This window comes from Jatropha curcas, chromosome 1 (assembly GCF_041381405.1).
Source record: "Jatropha curcas cultivar XTBG-Jc1 chromosome 1, XTBG_Jcur_1.0, whole genome shotgun sequence".
Classification (NCBI taxonomy): domain Eukaryota; kingdom Viridiplantae; phylum Streptophyta; class Magnoliopsida; order Malpighiales; family Euphorbiaceae; genus Jatropha; species Jatropha curcas.
In genome coordinates this window covers 3,319,872-3,336,421 of record NC_143151.1, presented here as the reverse complement: position 1 = coordinate 3,336,421, position 16,550 = coordinate 3,319,872, and the positions used below count along the sequence as shown (strand labels likewise).

General features: G+C 30.5%; 3 protein-coding genes across 3 annotated transcripts; 2 read left to right on the top strand and 1 right to left on the bottom strand.

Annotated features, from left to right (window-relative positions):
- Positions 1-748: 748 nt before the first annotated feature.
- On the bottom strand, positions 749-3,825 carry LOC105628175 (laccase-17). The gene is made up of 6 exons (XM_012209542.4): positions 3,529-3,825; positions 3,229-3,380; positions 2,532-2,776; positions 2,230-2,358; positions 1,192-2,148; positions 749-1,108 (listed from the first exon to the last, which is right to left on the bottom strand). The coding sequence occupies exons 1-6, from the start codon at positions 3,643-3,645 to the stop codon at positions 978-980; spliced, it is 1,731 nt and encodes a 576-aa protein (XP_012064932.1). The 5' UTR covers positions 3,646-3,825; the 3' UTR covers positions 749-977.
- A 2,250-nt stretch (positions 3,826-6,075) lies between these two features.
- Positions 6,076-7,492, top strand: LOC105628176 (hypothetical protein). The gene is made up of 2 exons (XM_012209543.4): positions 6,076-6,233; positions 6,876-7,492. The coding sequence occupies exons 1-2, from the start codon at positions 6,138-6,140 to the stop codon at positions 7,341-7,343; spliced, it is 564 nt and encodes a 187-aa protein (XP_012064933.1). The 5' UTR covers positions 6,076-6,137; the 3' UTR covers positions 7,344-7,492.
- Positions 7,493-14,669: 7,177 nt separating this feature from the next.
- Positions 14,670-15,992, top strand: PRS (Homeodomain-like superfamily protein). The gene is made up of 2 exons (XM_012209738.4): positions 14,670-15,141; positions 15,532-15,992. The coding sequence occupies exons 1-2, from the start codon at positions 14,716-14,718 to the stop codon at positions 15,778-15,780; spliced, it is 675 nt and encodes a 224-aa protein (XP_012065128.1). The 5' UTR covers positions 14,670-14,715; the 3' UTR covers positions 15,781-15,992.
- Positions 15,993-16,550: the final 558 nt, after the last annotated feature.

Genomic DNA, 16,550 nt, shown 5'->3' with positions numbered 1-16,550 from the left:
ACAAAAACTTTCACTATAATTTCACTTTTCGATTTTTATATCAGTTATTATGAAGCACATATTTTTTAAGTAAAGCTAAACCGAACCAAACCAATAAGTATAGTTCGATTTTCAAAATTATTTCTATTTAAAAAAAATCTAGTTTTAATTTTTGCAATTCAGTTAAAATTCAACTGCGGATTTGTACACACTACAAGTGATAAGGTTGCACCAAATAATCATTTCATAGGACTTGACTCAAAATTATTGTGTGTATATGTAAATGACACATTTCATTCCTTAATTAACCAGAGGAGAAAACAAATATATTTGGATTAGTGCTAACATGTCCATAATGAACATGTGATGGGATTCCACCCATCCAAGATGTATTTGCTTCTTGTTTCTTCTATTAAATGAACAGCATATCAATTTAGATTTAAAGTATACAGTTTATGTATGGTGTCTTGCTCAACACTTATAATTTTAATCCAATAAATACCAGCTCTAATTTGTAAAAGTTTTATGGCATCATTAAAGAAAACTGTTAATGCATTTATAATTTGTTCAACAATTGAAAACAAAAAACGTAAAGTCAACCGAATGTGATTTAGTTAGTTTTTTCGCATTTTTTTAAAAACATAAAAAATGAAATAATTTTAAATTTAAATTCTCTGTAGTATAAAAGTTATCGTGAATTTGCTAAAAAATTATTTACTATAATAGAAAAAATTATTTACATTGGCCCCAATGTAACAAAAAGAGAACATAAAAGAAAGTTTTGATTATTTTATTAAATATCGCACATTATGTTACAAAAATTGTTCACTCTCCCACTCACTGTGGATAGTCAAATAGTTTTTCAACAATAATTTTCTTGAAATGGACAAACAATGACAAAAAGGACCAAATAAAATCGGGTTGCAAAAAACCAATCAGAAAACGAAAATCTTGAGCAATTCCTGGTTAGAATTATATTCTTGTTTGGCTGAAAAATATCAACACTTAGGAAGATCAACTGGTGGAGGAAGCAACTTTTGATTGGGAAGCTTTCCATCTAAGACAACCCAAGCCATCTTCAAACCCCAACTTGTATGCACTTCAAGATGACAATGCATGAACCAAACTCCTGTTAAACATCACAATTGATCATCAACATTAATTTAAAACAAGTGAGAATTACTTAAAAGTAGTTTCTTGAATAACACTAACCTGGATTATCTGCAAGAAACCTTATAGCAACCCATCCACCAGAGGGAACACCAACAGTGTTTCTTTCAACAGGATCAACGAGATTGAACTTTGCAGGGTCTTTATTAGGATCAAAATTCCCAAAACCCTGACCGACAACGAAGAAATTGAATCCATGCAAATGAAGAGGGTGACTCTCAGCACCAAGAATGCTAGTGTCTTGCAGAATTAGCTCCACACTAGTGTTAAAAGGAAGAACAACTAGCTTCGTTCCATTGCTCACCATTGTATTATTTGGAGGATTACCAGTATAATTAAATGGGATTAATGGACTAATCGGAAAATTTGGTTTATAAACACCTTTCGATTGACCAAAGAAATGTGATTGTAATAAAGCTGTGTTTGGCATTGTAAAAGATACATTATTAACTGAAGCAGCAAACATGGTTCCATTTGGTCCTTGGCAAGTTTGGTTATGTGGGCAAGGGTTAGTTCCTAGACCTACTGTGAAGAAAAATTGCCTGTCAACTTTCTGAGGCACATTGGCAGGGTATTTTTTACTTGCCAAGCTAAATAGTTTTTGAGTGAAATTAATGGCAAACGCAGTGTCGTTCAGAGGAGGCAAAACTGGTTTATATAATGGAAGCTTTTTAATGGAAGCTGTTTGTGATGGTTTATATTCTAAAATAGCTGCCACAGTTGAATTGTCAAAAGTGCCTAGGCCAGTCACATAAGGTCTAGCAGTCATGAAAAATTTGGCATTTGGGAAATTTGGTTTGGTCTTAAGAAGAACATTGGAGGTTTGTCCTGGAGCTATTAGCAATATCTCAGTTTCAAAAGGTTTAACATATACAGCATCAACATCAACTACTGTAAGTGTATGATTTGCTATGCTGAAGAAGAGTTCATCATTAAGCGCCGCATTTATCAGACGAAGCATGTAAGTTTTTCCGGGTTTCACCTTCAGTTTAAATGTGTCTGGAACAAAAATAACAATTAAGTCTTAATTTCAAACTAGTCCAACTATTTGATTTAGCCATTTTAGTCAGTTAGATATACCTTGGGCAGAGCAATTATATAACGGCCCTGGAAGGCCATTGATGGTATAGGCATCAGAGACATTTGGGCCTCCACCTGTTTGTAAGGCTTGGTTAATTATTGCTTCAGTATCAGCATTAAACCACTCTCCTGCAAAAGAAAGAAAATAGATTTATATTATTTTCTGCTCACTAAATACTAATCAATCAATGCGGATTTATCCGGCGCGAATCCGGATTAATTAGACTAATGGGTTTTGAATACCAAATAATTAAAATAAAAAAATATATTAATCAACCAGATAAAAATTGATTAATTATTACCAAAAATTATTGGGATTTCCTTGTAAGGCTTAGCAAAAGGGTAAGGAACACCAAGCTTTGGGAGAATGATAATAGGACCATAAAGAGTTGATCTTAACCAAGAAATATGGGCATGCCACCATAGGGTGCCTCTTTGGCCAATAATTGTATAATTATAAACATAACTTTGGCCAGTTTGAATAGGGCACTGTGTTATATATGCTGGTCCATCAGCCCACCCACTCCGAAGCTGTCTAATTCCATGCCTGTTTCAATGAAAACATAAGTTGCAATTTGATAAGGCTAATGATTGTTTACCTTAAATTTATCACCCTAATTACTTTTCAATTGATAAATTTCAGTAATTTCATGTATGAGTCTGAGTTTAAATCTCATATATTTTCATAATAAATAATACTTTTAAGTTAAGCGCACAAGATGCAGTCGCTTTAAAAAAATTTGAAGGTATTTCTAGAGGAAAAAAATTGAAAAAAAACTTCTAAACCGCGTCTATAGGCCCACTTATAAATCAAATCAATGGAATTAATGATTTTTGTTGAAACGATGATATTTCTGGACATACATTTAAAAAAAAAAAAAATAATCGAAATACTATTTAAAGGATCCTTAATTTTTTTGCTTTGTTCCATAAATAAGGTTATGGACCCTGTCTCCCCGCAGGTAATTTGCAAAAAAATGAAGGTAACTTCATCCTTACCAATGAAGGGATATATTATTTTGGACGTGATTCACAACTTTTATAAGAAGTTGGTCACCCTCTCTAGCTACAATGCGAGGCCCAGGAAACTTTCCATTCACAGTAACAATACTCTTGGTATGGCACAAGCGAGTCACATTTTGCAACTTGATCTACAAAAATACGTTTAAATTGCATAAACAACAAGCACTTAAAAATGAAAAATAGACAAAGAAAAAATGAAAATTGAACTTGCAAATAACTGAAAAAAAAAATACTAATTAATTAATTTGCCAATGCCAAAATTGGTGTGACACGTACATCAAACTTGTAGTGCCTGGTTATGGCAAGAGCAGGATCAATAAGGAGACAAAAAGTGATAACTGAGAAGAGAAAAATTCCAAGAAATGCTGGTTTTGGAAGAGCAAAAGCACCCATTTCTTTATCTTTGGTACCCCTTTTTTCCCTTTTCAGAAAAAAAGATTCAAGAAACTGTAGATAGTGCTATTGGGTGCTCCAAGAAACTAATTCTTGAATTGAGGAAATCTCGTAATGTTGTGTATTTATAGTAGTGACAGAACCAGGGTTTGGTTGATTGGATATTATAAAATGCCTGTAAATTAGTTACAAGATGTAGAGGAAACTATCTAGAAAAGAAAAGTAAAGCTTTTTCATGGATTTGGGTATTATATTTTTTTTTCAACTGAACCAGTTGTTGGAACAACTCAAGAGTGTAGTCAAAGACAATTTCTTTAATTTGACCAACTTTCTCTTCAAGTCAAACCTTTTTATTGTACTTATATATATATATATATATATATCCCTAAATCAAATAGACAAATATTCCATGCATTTTCTTTTTTATCATTTTTCTGGTAAAACGTAGGCTTGTATATATCTTACAACAGCTGAAGTACTCCATTGACCAAACTTTTTCCTCTGCATGCTTATGAAGTACGTAGGGACTGAATTTCTTTTTTTTCTTTTTTCTTTTTAATCACGCATATTTATATTAATCGTTTGTTACACCAAAGAAAAATCAAAAGCAATTCCTAATAAAACCCAAATGTTAATTAAGTTGGTAATGAGCTTGTTCCTTAATTTTCTAATCGATTAAGGTTCTAATTCTGAAATTATTAAATAATTTTGTTAAATTATTATAATTAAGCTACTCATTTTAACTAATTAGTTTAAAGCTTGGTGATAAAGCAAATTTATATGATATATTTAGGGGGTCTCCATCAAGAAGTCATTTTATAGTTAGATGTGTGATTTTACTATTTTCGTTTTGTTCCTCAAGTAATATATAGATAGGTCATGGTGGATAGTACGGGAACCTCAATTGACGCAATTTTCTCTTAAGCAAACATATATATATATATATATATATATATATATATATATATATATATATATAGCCAATAAAAAATAGAAATATATATTAGCCCACTACAAATTTTGAAAGAAAAAGAGTGTTAAAATTATAATTGCTTATATCTCTTCGAAGCATTGTTAGGCAATGAAACGGAGGCCTCTCTTAAATGAATTTTCTCCATACACAATTTTTCGGATTAAATTTGTAATCACTTGCTTAAGGTGGTTGAGCTTTTCAGTTAGAACAACTTACATGCATCATGTGTTACTAAATTTTAGGCTGTGTTCGATAATAATTTTAAAATTTTTTTTTATTGTGTTCGATAACATAGTGTTTGAATTAGTTTTTAGAGATTCAAGTAGTAAGTACTTTATAAAAAGTAAATTCATGTAACGTTTAATTTTTAGTATTTTATGAAATGCTACTCAAACAATTAAATGCTACTAAAACAACTAAGAACTGTTAAAATAACTAATTTGCGGAATAAACCCTAGTAAAAGCAGAGGGATAAGTGAATTTTGGTAAGCCAAAAGCTACATGTCAAGTATAGTAGGTGATTACAGTACAGGGTGAGCCACCTGGCTGGGAAAATAGCTTGTTACCAGAAACCATTTTTTTATTTACAAAAATTGGATTAGACTTTGTTTATTTCCTTCTTAATGTGCAGAGTATGTAATTAATTATTGTGTATGATATTCTTGCAACAGAGACCAAAGTTGTTAAGAGCAAATGTAAAAACTTAAAATCTACCTACTATTTACCAAGAAAAAAAAAAAAAAAAAAACACAAATGAACGACTTGTCGTCCAAAAACGGTACCGTAATTTTTATTTTTTAAACGTTGCACCCGCAGCTCTTCCACAAATTTTACCACTCCTTGTTGCAATGATGCAGTTTTTTCTTAAAAAGGGAAAAATTTACTTACCTCTGCTGTATCAACTTGCATATATTTTAAATAAATTACAAACAGTATTTTATTTCGAATGTTTAATTTATAATCAAATGAAAAACATCTGATTATAAACGTTTTCCGCTCAAACATCAAAATAGAAAATTTTAGAAAATTTGGATATAAAAAAAGACAAATTAATCTATTTGATGTGAATAATATGTATTGTGTAGGATAAACTTCGGTGCAATTGGTTTATGTAGGTCTTACGGTCTTAGATATTGGTTTAAAGATTCTTTACCCTATTAATGAGAGTTATCCTTAATATAGCTACGAGTATAAGTAAAAGTTAAGTAATTGCACGTATACTCACACTGAAAAGAATAAATTCTTAATTAAGCTTAATTCCTACATTTCTCCCCAAATTCAATTTTGTGTGTGTGTGTATATATATATATATATATATATATACACACACACAAAATTGAATTTGGGGAGAAATGTAGGAATTAAGCTTAATTAAGAATTTATTCTTTTCAGTATGAGAAAGAAAAGAATGACTTTTATCAGGCTATAAATATTGTTGTTATTGCATATAACGTGAAGACTATCACTATCAGATACTTATTGGGCTCTCATCTTTTATGTTTATAAGCTCAAGAGAACAATGGGAATGGAGGGTTGTAGAGGTTTAATCTTCACTTGTTGCTTGTTTTTGCTTGCTTTACTAGCAGTAGGTGACAGTCTGCTGCAAGAAAAGAAGGTAATCAAATTTGATTTATCATCAATTGTTTTACCTTGGTTGTGCTCCTTTTCTTTTTTTTTAGTTTTTCCACGAATATCTTGAACTTTTTTTTGATATAACACTAATCTCGTTTGTCCTTTGGAGTTCATGACCGATCCTCTTTGTAATTATTTTTTTCGCAAATGGAATCCCCAACTAAATGGTTGTGGTCTTTAGCCTAGTGTATAAATTTGCTCTTGAAGTTTACGTAATTCATTTTGTAGCACCCTCAAGTTTGTGGGAGATCTATTATGACCTACACTTTCATATTATTGTAATAATTATGTCATTCGCTAAAATGAAATAATTTTATAAGGGTTCACTCATGACCTTGTACTTTTACATTTTATTTTGGAGAGAGACATATTTATTATTAATATGTGAAAGTGTGAAATTCCTGCAAATTTTAGGCCGTCACAAGGCAAATCGCATAAATTTCAGAGGCAAATATATGCATTTCGCCTGTGTTCTTCTTTGCCTTTTCTAATAATTTCTTTTTATTGGAGGCCCAATAAGTTTTAGTCTACATCCTAAAGATAGTCATTTTTTTTCATAAATGTTTTTTTTTTTTTTTTTTTTAAGAATAAATTTGGCATTATTAAATATTTGTTGAAAATGCAGGGAAATTGCAGCTATGCAATTACAATAGAAACAACATGTACTAAAGGTGCAGAAACATCAAATCACATTAGCTTGAGATTTGGTGACACAGAATCAAATGACATACTAGTTCATCACTTGAACAAGAAGCATCTAAGAAGTTTGGACCCTTTGCAACCACAGGTTCTTGATGATATGCCAAGAAAACCCTTCCAAGCTTGCATGGTTGATCAATTCCGAGTCACTGGACAATGTGTTGACTCCCCTATTTGCTACCTATATCTAAAATTGAGTGGAAAAGATGATTGGAGACCTGGTTTTGCCCAAATTAGGGTTTTAGAGGGTCCTCGCCTTAGCTCAGACTATTTTTATTTTCGTAGGTTCCTTCCTAGGCATGTTTGGCATGGTTTTGATGTTTGTGACAAGGAGGTCACCCCTTTTGGGATTAAACATAAGAGAAAGATCTTTGTAGGGAAGGAAGCAAACTAATTAGATAATTATGTCATGAAAAATGAAAATATTTTGTGGGTTGAATGCACATAAAAGATAAGACGTGTCTAAGTCTGATATTATAAAGTTATCTATACACCAAGCCAATCAATAATTACTATTCCATTATTTAAGAAAAATTATTAAAATTTATTACTGTTTTGTCATTTTTTTTCCCTAATGTCAGACGCCGATACTCTACTACTCTTCTATATACTAAATAGTTTCACTGAATTGACTTAGCATATAGATAAATCTGCACGTCAATGTTTACCATGTGTATATACTAATTAATTGTACGAGTGTTTGAATAGTTCTTGACTCATTACCCAAATTACCTTGCATTAAAACTGTGATTTTAGATCGATTTGGATTGGTTTAGGCGGTTTAAATGATTTCATCAATACCTCCATGTACATATAAGATTTTAGACACAAGTACAATGGAAATAAATACCTTACTTTCAACTAACTACAAAATGGTCCCATAACAGAACCAACGTTTACTTTGGGAGACAGAAAGGCATATGGTATTGATGACTCAATAGAAATCCGTGTGGGTTTTGGTTTTGTGCTCTAAAAAGCCTTAGGCAACAATTTATAGCAAGTAAATGATGATAAATTCGATTCGTTCCATCACAATTAATTTCTGGAGTCATCTTTTTCAGGTGATATTAAGAAACTTTATTTCACATATGTTTATTTTTTTATGATCACATCTTTCATACTAATAAGAACTGTAGATCTTTTGAAATAATTTCTAAATTTACCTCTTCTCTATTTCACATTCTCTATCATCAATATTATATCTTACTTGCGAATTAGAGCACATGGACTTACAAAAGATTATGAGGTGATTCCTTTTAAAAGTAATATTTTTTTTATATTTCAAAATACTCCTCTAAACTAACCATCGGAAGATTTTCTTTTTTAAAATTCACCATTCTTTTTGTTGAATGGAAAGACTTACCTATCCTCGCATGGACCTACTTATATACTAAATAAATCACAAATAATGTTTTGGTTCAAACGAGTTACCTACAATGATGTATGAGTTCCACTTATTATATGTTATATCATCCACAAATAATATTTTGGTTCAAACGATAGTATTTTTACCGTATACTAAAAAAAAATAAAGTAAATTAAAAAAAAATCTTTTTTTATTGGTTGATTGTATAAGACCACCTGTGGAGACATGTATTTTCCTTTGTTAAATACCATTTTTAAATGCTATATAGATAGCTAATTTTGAGAGAGATTTTACTTTTGGTGAACACAAATTTATTTCTTCTTCTATAATTAGTTCACATGTTATAAACTTTTTCTTCGAACAAATTTACGGTGGGTGAGATAGAATGCAAAGATTTCTTCTCCTGTAATCAGAGATCTTGAGTTCGAGTTTTAGGTATGAAGTTTTTTTAAACATTTGGGAGAGAGTTTTTTGCCTCTTTTATGAGTCTGTCCGGTACGAATCCGGATTAATCAGACAAGTAAATTTTGGACACCATATGGTTAAAAGAAATAAATTCCTCCCCACAACATAATAAAATAATAAATACTATAATGAAATTCACATTTGGACATTAGACATGAAAGAATCCGTTTGATTCTTTTTTTTTGGGGGGGGGTGGGGGGGGGGGGGGGGGTTGGCATGGGCACCTTTGTCCGCACATATCAAAGGGCAGTGAAAGAGGTGGGCCCACAGTAATCACAAATCAGTGGTGATGGTATGGTGTGGCACAGTAATAGGATCTTAGCATAGCATAAACAATGTCATTGGCTATGGGCTACAAATATCAGAATCGTACGGACAACATTACCCTTCGAGTTGTCAGCGGTCAAGTCCTTTGTTTTTGTTTTCCTTTTGATTTATAGTTTTAAATTTCAAAATAAAATGACATGACATTGGTCAAGTCAGATCCACCAACAGTGTTTAGCGTGCACCAATCTCCATTTCCCAACTGTATACGTTAGTTACTTAGTGCTTCACAAATAAGTGCCACGTCTGCGTTCGCATAAAAAACTATTTAATTTATAATAAATTATTAAATAAATTAATTATATTATCTTTATTTATAAAAGATAGAAATTTTTGAAAGTATAAGAATTAAAGATTGTCGTTTGCGAACCTTAAAATGAAAAAAAATATATATTATTTCTAAAATCTGACACTTATTTGTAGATACAATATTTTTTTTTAAATACGAAACTATTGAGAGTAATTTTTTTTTTCTTTCATTATGTAAAAAAAAAAAAATTTAAACATAATTTAGTTTGTATTTTTTACTTTTGCAAAGATCTAATTTTCAGTTACATGATTTTTCACTGATTTAATCAAAATTATTACCTTATTGCTATATTGTGTAATATTATTTTGACTCGTGATATTTTTTTTAAATCAAATGATAATGATAAAAAAAAATTGTAGAAGCTAAATGTGGCTTAATAAAATATAAAATGGTGTTCAAATTAAAGCTAATTGGATGTAATTTTGTGGGTAATATATCCAACAATTGGGATTGACTTATCTATATCGACTTCACGTCCCTATCCATAACCAAATTAGTGAAAATAAGAATTTCTATTAAAAATGATGATATCTTTAATCATATATTGAAAAGAAATATATGAATGATTTTTTTAAAGTTTTTATTTTCATTAGTTTGATCCATGACCGTAGGTGAGGTCATGGACCTTGTTTAAACGAGAATAATCCCTAACAATTCCTAATAAATTTATTGACATGATAATAAATATCAATTAAGTACAGTATATGAGCTTAATTATTAATTTATTATTTGCCCATAACACAAATAAATCAAATTTATAGTAATGTCTTTCCTTCTTGGCTAAATACAACTAATAATTAAAATTTAATTGTAATTTTAATATAAAATTACGAGAGAGGGAGGAGACTGATAAGTTAAAACAAAATTTCAAATGAATCGATGAATTAAAGCGAACTGTATCTTTAATAATTGAATTTTTAAAACTCATTTTTGACGTGATAACTCCCCTTAATTAGTAGTAAGTGGCACACCGATTTATAAAGATTTAGTTTAGTATTTTTTTTATTAATCATACTAAAATTTAACTGTCAACACAAAACCATCGTGAGCTACTCATCTCAATTTTTATTGATTCGAAAAAAGAAAACAGAAAAAAAAAAAAAAAAGAAATACCCAGAAAGGTTGGATATCCGATCAAAATGCAAGTACACACAGACAATTGAGGCATGACGGGAGCATATAAAATTGCCATAAATAAATAAATTGAAGAGCCTATCAACTTTGATTAAACACTTGCTGTGTGCCTTTTGTACTGAAATCAAATTAATGTGACTACACACTTATTTTGAAGTTATTGTTCTTCAAGAATCAATCCTCTTCCTTCCATTTTACTGCTTTTTAACTAAAAAGAAAGGATTTCTCGATTCTCTCCCCGACTAACTAAATTACTGTAATGGCCTTCTATTCTCTCTCTCTCTCATATAAGTCTCTTCACTATATGTATGGTTTTTTTGCCATGGTATATCCGGAATCAAAATAAAATAAAATAAATCTTTTTTTTTTTGTTTTAAAATAAAATAAGCCCATAATATATATATTATTGCATAATTATACAAAAATACACAAAATAAAACAAGTACACAACTTAATTACTTCGCACGCGCATGAAGTGGTTCGAGCACATGGGCAGGCTAATCATCTATTCATCTCCCTGTTTTCCCCAAAGGTGTCTCTGATAAATCAGAGAAAAGATGCATGCATTTGAATGCCTTCAACTCTTCTTTATTTAATTTAGACTTTCTTTTTGGGGGGATTACAATTTGAATATTAATGAGATCTTATTTAATGGACGGCTGAGATATGAAAGCGATATTAGAGGGGGAACTCCCAACATGTACTAATTTGCAATCTTACAAACCTAATTATAAACAACTTAATTGGGAAATTTTCTATTTTGCTTTCTCATATTCAGAAAGATCACACCTAGTCTACTTCTATCCCGTTTCATAGGTAGGGTGTTCATGAGTTGTGTTGAGACGAGAATTATATAATTTTCAGTTCCGTCTCAAAATATCAAAACATAAAAAATAGAATGCAATTCCATCTCAATAGATATTTAAGTCTCCTATTGTCTATCGTGTTTTTTGAATGAAACATGATAAAAATCTGCATATAAAAATAGAACGGAATGAGTCCAATTGGAAATCAATATAAATTTATCATCTTTTTATTAAATTAATAGCTTAATGGAAACCACGCTGGACAAACTTTAGGTGGTCCTGTATCCAATTTTTTGGAGCGTCCAAACAGTTTATTAATCCATGTTTGGACTTAAGCCCACCAATGCTTATGGATCATAATCCCATATGCATTGGAGATTTCCTCAATCCATATAGAGGAAACATTTGCATGGACCCGAGGTAGAGAGCATGAACTACTTTATCCGCTAGTCAGTCTTAAAGACTGGACACAACCTTAATATAAAAAAAAATGATAAATTGTTATCTTAATCCATTGTAATCAAATAAAATTCATTAATCAAAACTTGAGTAAAAGAAAAAGAAACTAAAACCAAATAATTTCAATCATTAATTCATTTCTAAACTCATAATTAATAGAAAAAGATGTTAATAGTTACTTGATGGTCCTTCAAGACTCAACAATGAGTCAGAAATCCCCGATTTGGATAGGACAAAACTTTTGATTGATATAGATTGATTTTAACTAACAAAAAGTTTTCATTCCAAAATTATATTCGCAAGATTCAAATTATAACTATTGAGATTATATCATTTTTTATTGATAAATTTGAGTCAATTTTTAAGCGGATCAAAATTTTTCACAGTTCCGTACACTCTTAATATAAGAACTCAATAATTCCTCTCCCATGCACTTAGGGGCAGAGCTCCATTGGGCCCAAGGGGGGCCATGGCCCCCAAAAAAATTAAAAAAAAATTTCTTATAAAAATTACATTTTAATCTTTTAAAATATAGAAAAATTACATTTAATCCCTCTAAAAGTTTAAAAAAATTTCATTTTGTTCTCCCAAACTAATTGTCCGACCTCCGCCCCTCAATGCACTGTTCCACTTGTTGCATGCAATTATGGGTTTTGTAAGTCTTACATATCACAGCATATGTACGTTTTGTACAGCAAATTAATTAATATTGAGAGGCCGACCACTACCTGTGGAATTCCAAACCCTAACTCTATACGCTTCAGGACTATATAATAACGTCGCATATAAATATTGGTCGAACAGTTTAAGGAGTGCAATAAAACTGATCGTGCAAAAGCAAAATGATACGACATACAGTTTTGGAAGCCCTAAGTGGGAATAGGAAACAAGATCACAAATCAATTGTCAATGATTTATTAATTTGTGTGTACGTGTACGATCCCAAGAGAATTGTGAATTTTATGATAGATTTTCTAAATTAAATAAAATTAATTGAAGAATAAATTATGGCAATATAAATAATTGAAAATCTAACTGTTTCTATCATGCTTCTTGAATTGACTTGATAAACACTGCTCCCTCTATTCCAAAATATAACTCATTTTTGAGTGATTATTTTATTCCAAAATATAAATCATTTGGAGTATTTTAAGGAGTAATAAATGATATTTTTCCAATGTTACCCTTATTTAGATTAATTACAATAAATACTTTCATAAATAACTATTGGTTTTGAGATAAAGAATAATTTGTTTGATCAAATCACCCTTGAGTTTGTTATAATATATATATGAGAATTAATTGCTTCTTTAATCTTTATACAACAACTTTAAACGACTTATATTTTAGAACAGAAAGAGTATTTGACTATATATATGTGTATATGTATATGTATATAAGTATGTATATAAGTTTGTTTTAATTCAAAACAATTATCCACGCAAACAAACTAGTGAATTTTCAAGGTAAACCAATATAGAGGCTTAATGTATAAATTTGTCATTAAATTATTGCAGATTATCATAGTGGCCTTTTGAATTTTGCGGGAATTCTATCATATGACTCTGGACTTTCAATTCCTTCGATAACACGTAGGAAATGAAGAGCATACATTCAGTCTCGTTTGGAAACTGATTTTTTTTGCCAAGTGAGTTCCAACATGGTATAATCAACGGTTATGATTGTCAAACATTTTACGAAGCTTTTTTCTCTGCCAATTTCTCTCTCCAAAATCAATCTCATAAACAACACTCATCTCTCTCCCTTTTTTATTTGATTTTGGTTCTTCAACTAGAATCAATTTGAAAAGTTCTAAGATATGAGAAAGAATAAAGAAGTTTGGGCTGCTGTTTGAAGTTAGGTAGGTTTGTGTGAAAGCAATTTGAAGCCATGGTTTGTGTGAAATATTCTCTTTCCTCTTAGTCTATTTATGATATTAAAGAGTTTATTATATTAGATCCCATTCATGGCCTTGATGCTTCTCTTTCTCTCTCTTTCTTTATATATTTTTCATCGCATATTCATTTGGGTTTTGGCATTCTTTGATTTTATATTTTCTACTTGAATCTTGTTTTGAGTCATTACCCTTTTATTATTTTTTTGTTTGATTGTTTTTTGTTTTTGCTTTAGAATTTATTTATCTAGATATCTCATATTTTTTGATGGCTTAGATTTTTTTCGGCCTTTTGCGTTATGCTATCAAAAATTATTTTGAGGTGTTTTTTAGTCAAAGTTACAGCGAGAAAACCGTAGAGTGGTTCGAAGTAATTTTTTTTTTATAACTGAAAAATATATAAATTTATAATTAATATGTTGTATTTTATAAGTTGAAATATTTAACGGGTGTAGTTTTATTTAAAATAAAAAAAAGATAAATTAAATAATAAGGTGATGATGACATAATCATTCAAGTGTAAAAAGTACCTCTCCACTACTATTCCCCCTTACTCACTCAGTTTCACCTCATTCGCTCTCCCAATGAATCCTTCACTCTATACACAATACAGACTCTCTCTCTCTCTCTCTCTCTCTCTCTCTCTGCATGGCCTGAAATCTACACTTGAATGCCCCTCTCAGGGAAACATCAGCATGACAACCCTGCAATTCCACTTTTCCTTTCTTTCTTTTGTCTATAATTAATCATTTTAACTTTTATTTTCTTTTCCTCTCTCTGTATATCTCTATCCCTTTTGTCCCTCTTTCTCTCTTTATATACATACATAAATACAAACTTGAGCATTTTGTCCCAATTCCATTACTGCTGTGAGTAAAAATATTTTCTTTATATTAAATTTTCAGTGTACTGTTTTTTTTTTTTCTCTCTCTGTATGTCCATATCCTCTCTATTTATAACGAAGGAGAGTTTCTCTTTGTGCATATAATATAAACTTATTTCAATAAAATGTCTCCTTCTTCTACTACTTCTTCTTCCTCTAGATGGTGTCCAACACCAGAGCAACTAATGATATTGGAAGAGTTATATAGAAATGGAATTAGAACTCCAAATGCTTCTCAAATTCAAAGAATCACAGCCCATCTTTCTTTATATGGAAAGATTGAAGGAAAGAATGTGTTCTATTGGTTTCAAAATCATAAAGCTAGAGATAGACAAAAACTTAGAAGAAAACTCATTAAGCAACTTCAACAACCGCAACAACAACTCTTTTATCCTTATCATGATCATCAACTACACCAGAATATGTCGAACTACCACCACCACCACCACCACCACCTTCTTGGCAGCTTCTTTGATTCTCCTCCTCCAACTGCTACTGCTTCTTCTTCAGCTTTTCTTTCATATCATGACACTGCTGGCTTTCTTCCTCAGGTTAGATATATGTATTATTGTCAAATGTGATTGTTTTTGTCTTTCTTTTTGTTTCTAAAATTTATATATGAAAAAAAAAAATTAAATAAAAAGAACCATGAAATATTAGGGACATGTACAAATAAAAAGTAGGGCTTATTTTATTTTGTCATTTATGATATGCCATATATAAAAAATAGTTATTTATCAAGAATTTTATAGAAGTAGATAACTTTTTTTTTGGATCAATTAGGTTTTGACTGACGTTTAAATTGAAGTTTATTGGTGAAATAAGATTAATTAATTCTTAGTGCATATCTGTAAAATCTTGTTTTTTGCTTTGTTGATTTCGAATAATAGTAATAAATTCAAGAAATATCTAAATAAAGCTACATTTGTGTGTGATATTAGGGAGGACTTGAAATGATGAATCACCCATGGAAGGTGGAGATCCCACAGAATATCCAGATGGAGAATTCCATGATGAGAATTTATGGTCAAGATTGGATGATGATGATGGAAGGAGGTCCTCCCTCCCCAACAAGACCTCTTGAAACACTTGAACTTTTCCCAATCACAACAACAAATCTCAAAGAAGAGAGCACCGGAACGTTATCAGCATCCAATAACTCATCAGAGATTATCACTTTCTCCCTCTAGCTAGGTTCTCGATTAAAATAACTATAAATGTACTTTTTTTTAAAATTTGTTTTTCTTGGTTTCTGTTATGTGGTATATGCATCTGAGTAGGTAGCTAGATAGATAGGGAGTAGAGGGAGAAAGATCTCAATTGTCTAGTGAGTATTGTAGCTTGTCATTACTGATCTCTAATGTCTTCTTCTAACAGTACGGCTATGCTACCTTATTTTTTATTATTATTGCATTTGGTACTATTTATTTTTCCAAATTACAATCTGCATTGGGCTTCGAAAGAATGTGTTGTTTCATATTCATTTTCAAATTTTCAGCTTGTCTCTATGTAAACCTGAAGCTGCTTACCCCTATAAGTGGGACACTAGTACTTAGGACTATCAGCCTTTTCTTTTGGTCTTGGACCTTTCAGATAAGTCAATGCAACTTTAATATATATATATATATGTGTGTGTGATTTCGCTGGTTTTTTTCGTTAATGTGAGAAATTTATATGAAGAGTAAGGGATTTTGAATTCAAGTATTCTTAATATTCTTAATTATATTTGACCATAAACATTTTCAATAAGTTGGTGAGCCGATTTATAAACAATTTTTTTTAAAAAAATTTAATGTTTTATTTTTTTAGTGAATAGTAAAAAATACTTTACTACAACCAAAATTTTATTTTTAATTATTTTGTTGTATGGGTGAGTCCATACCCCCGAAGAGTATAATTCATCCAACTAACCAATAAAATTTAGAAATATTTTATATCAATGTTATTAAAAATACAATTA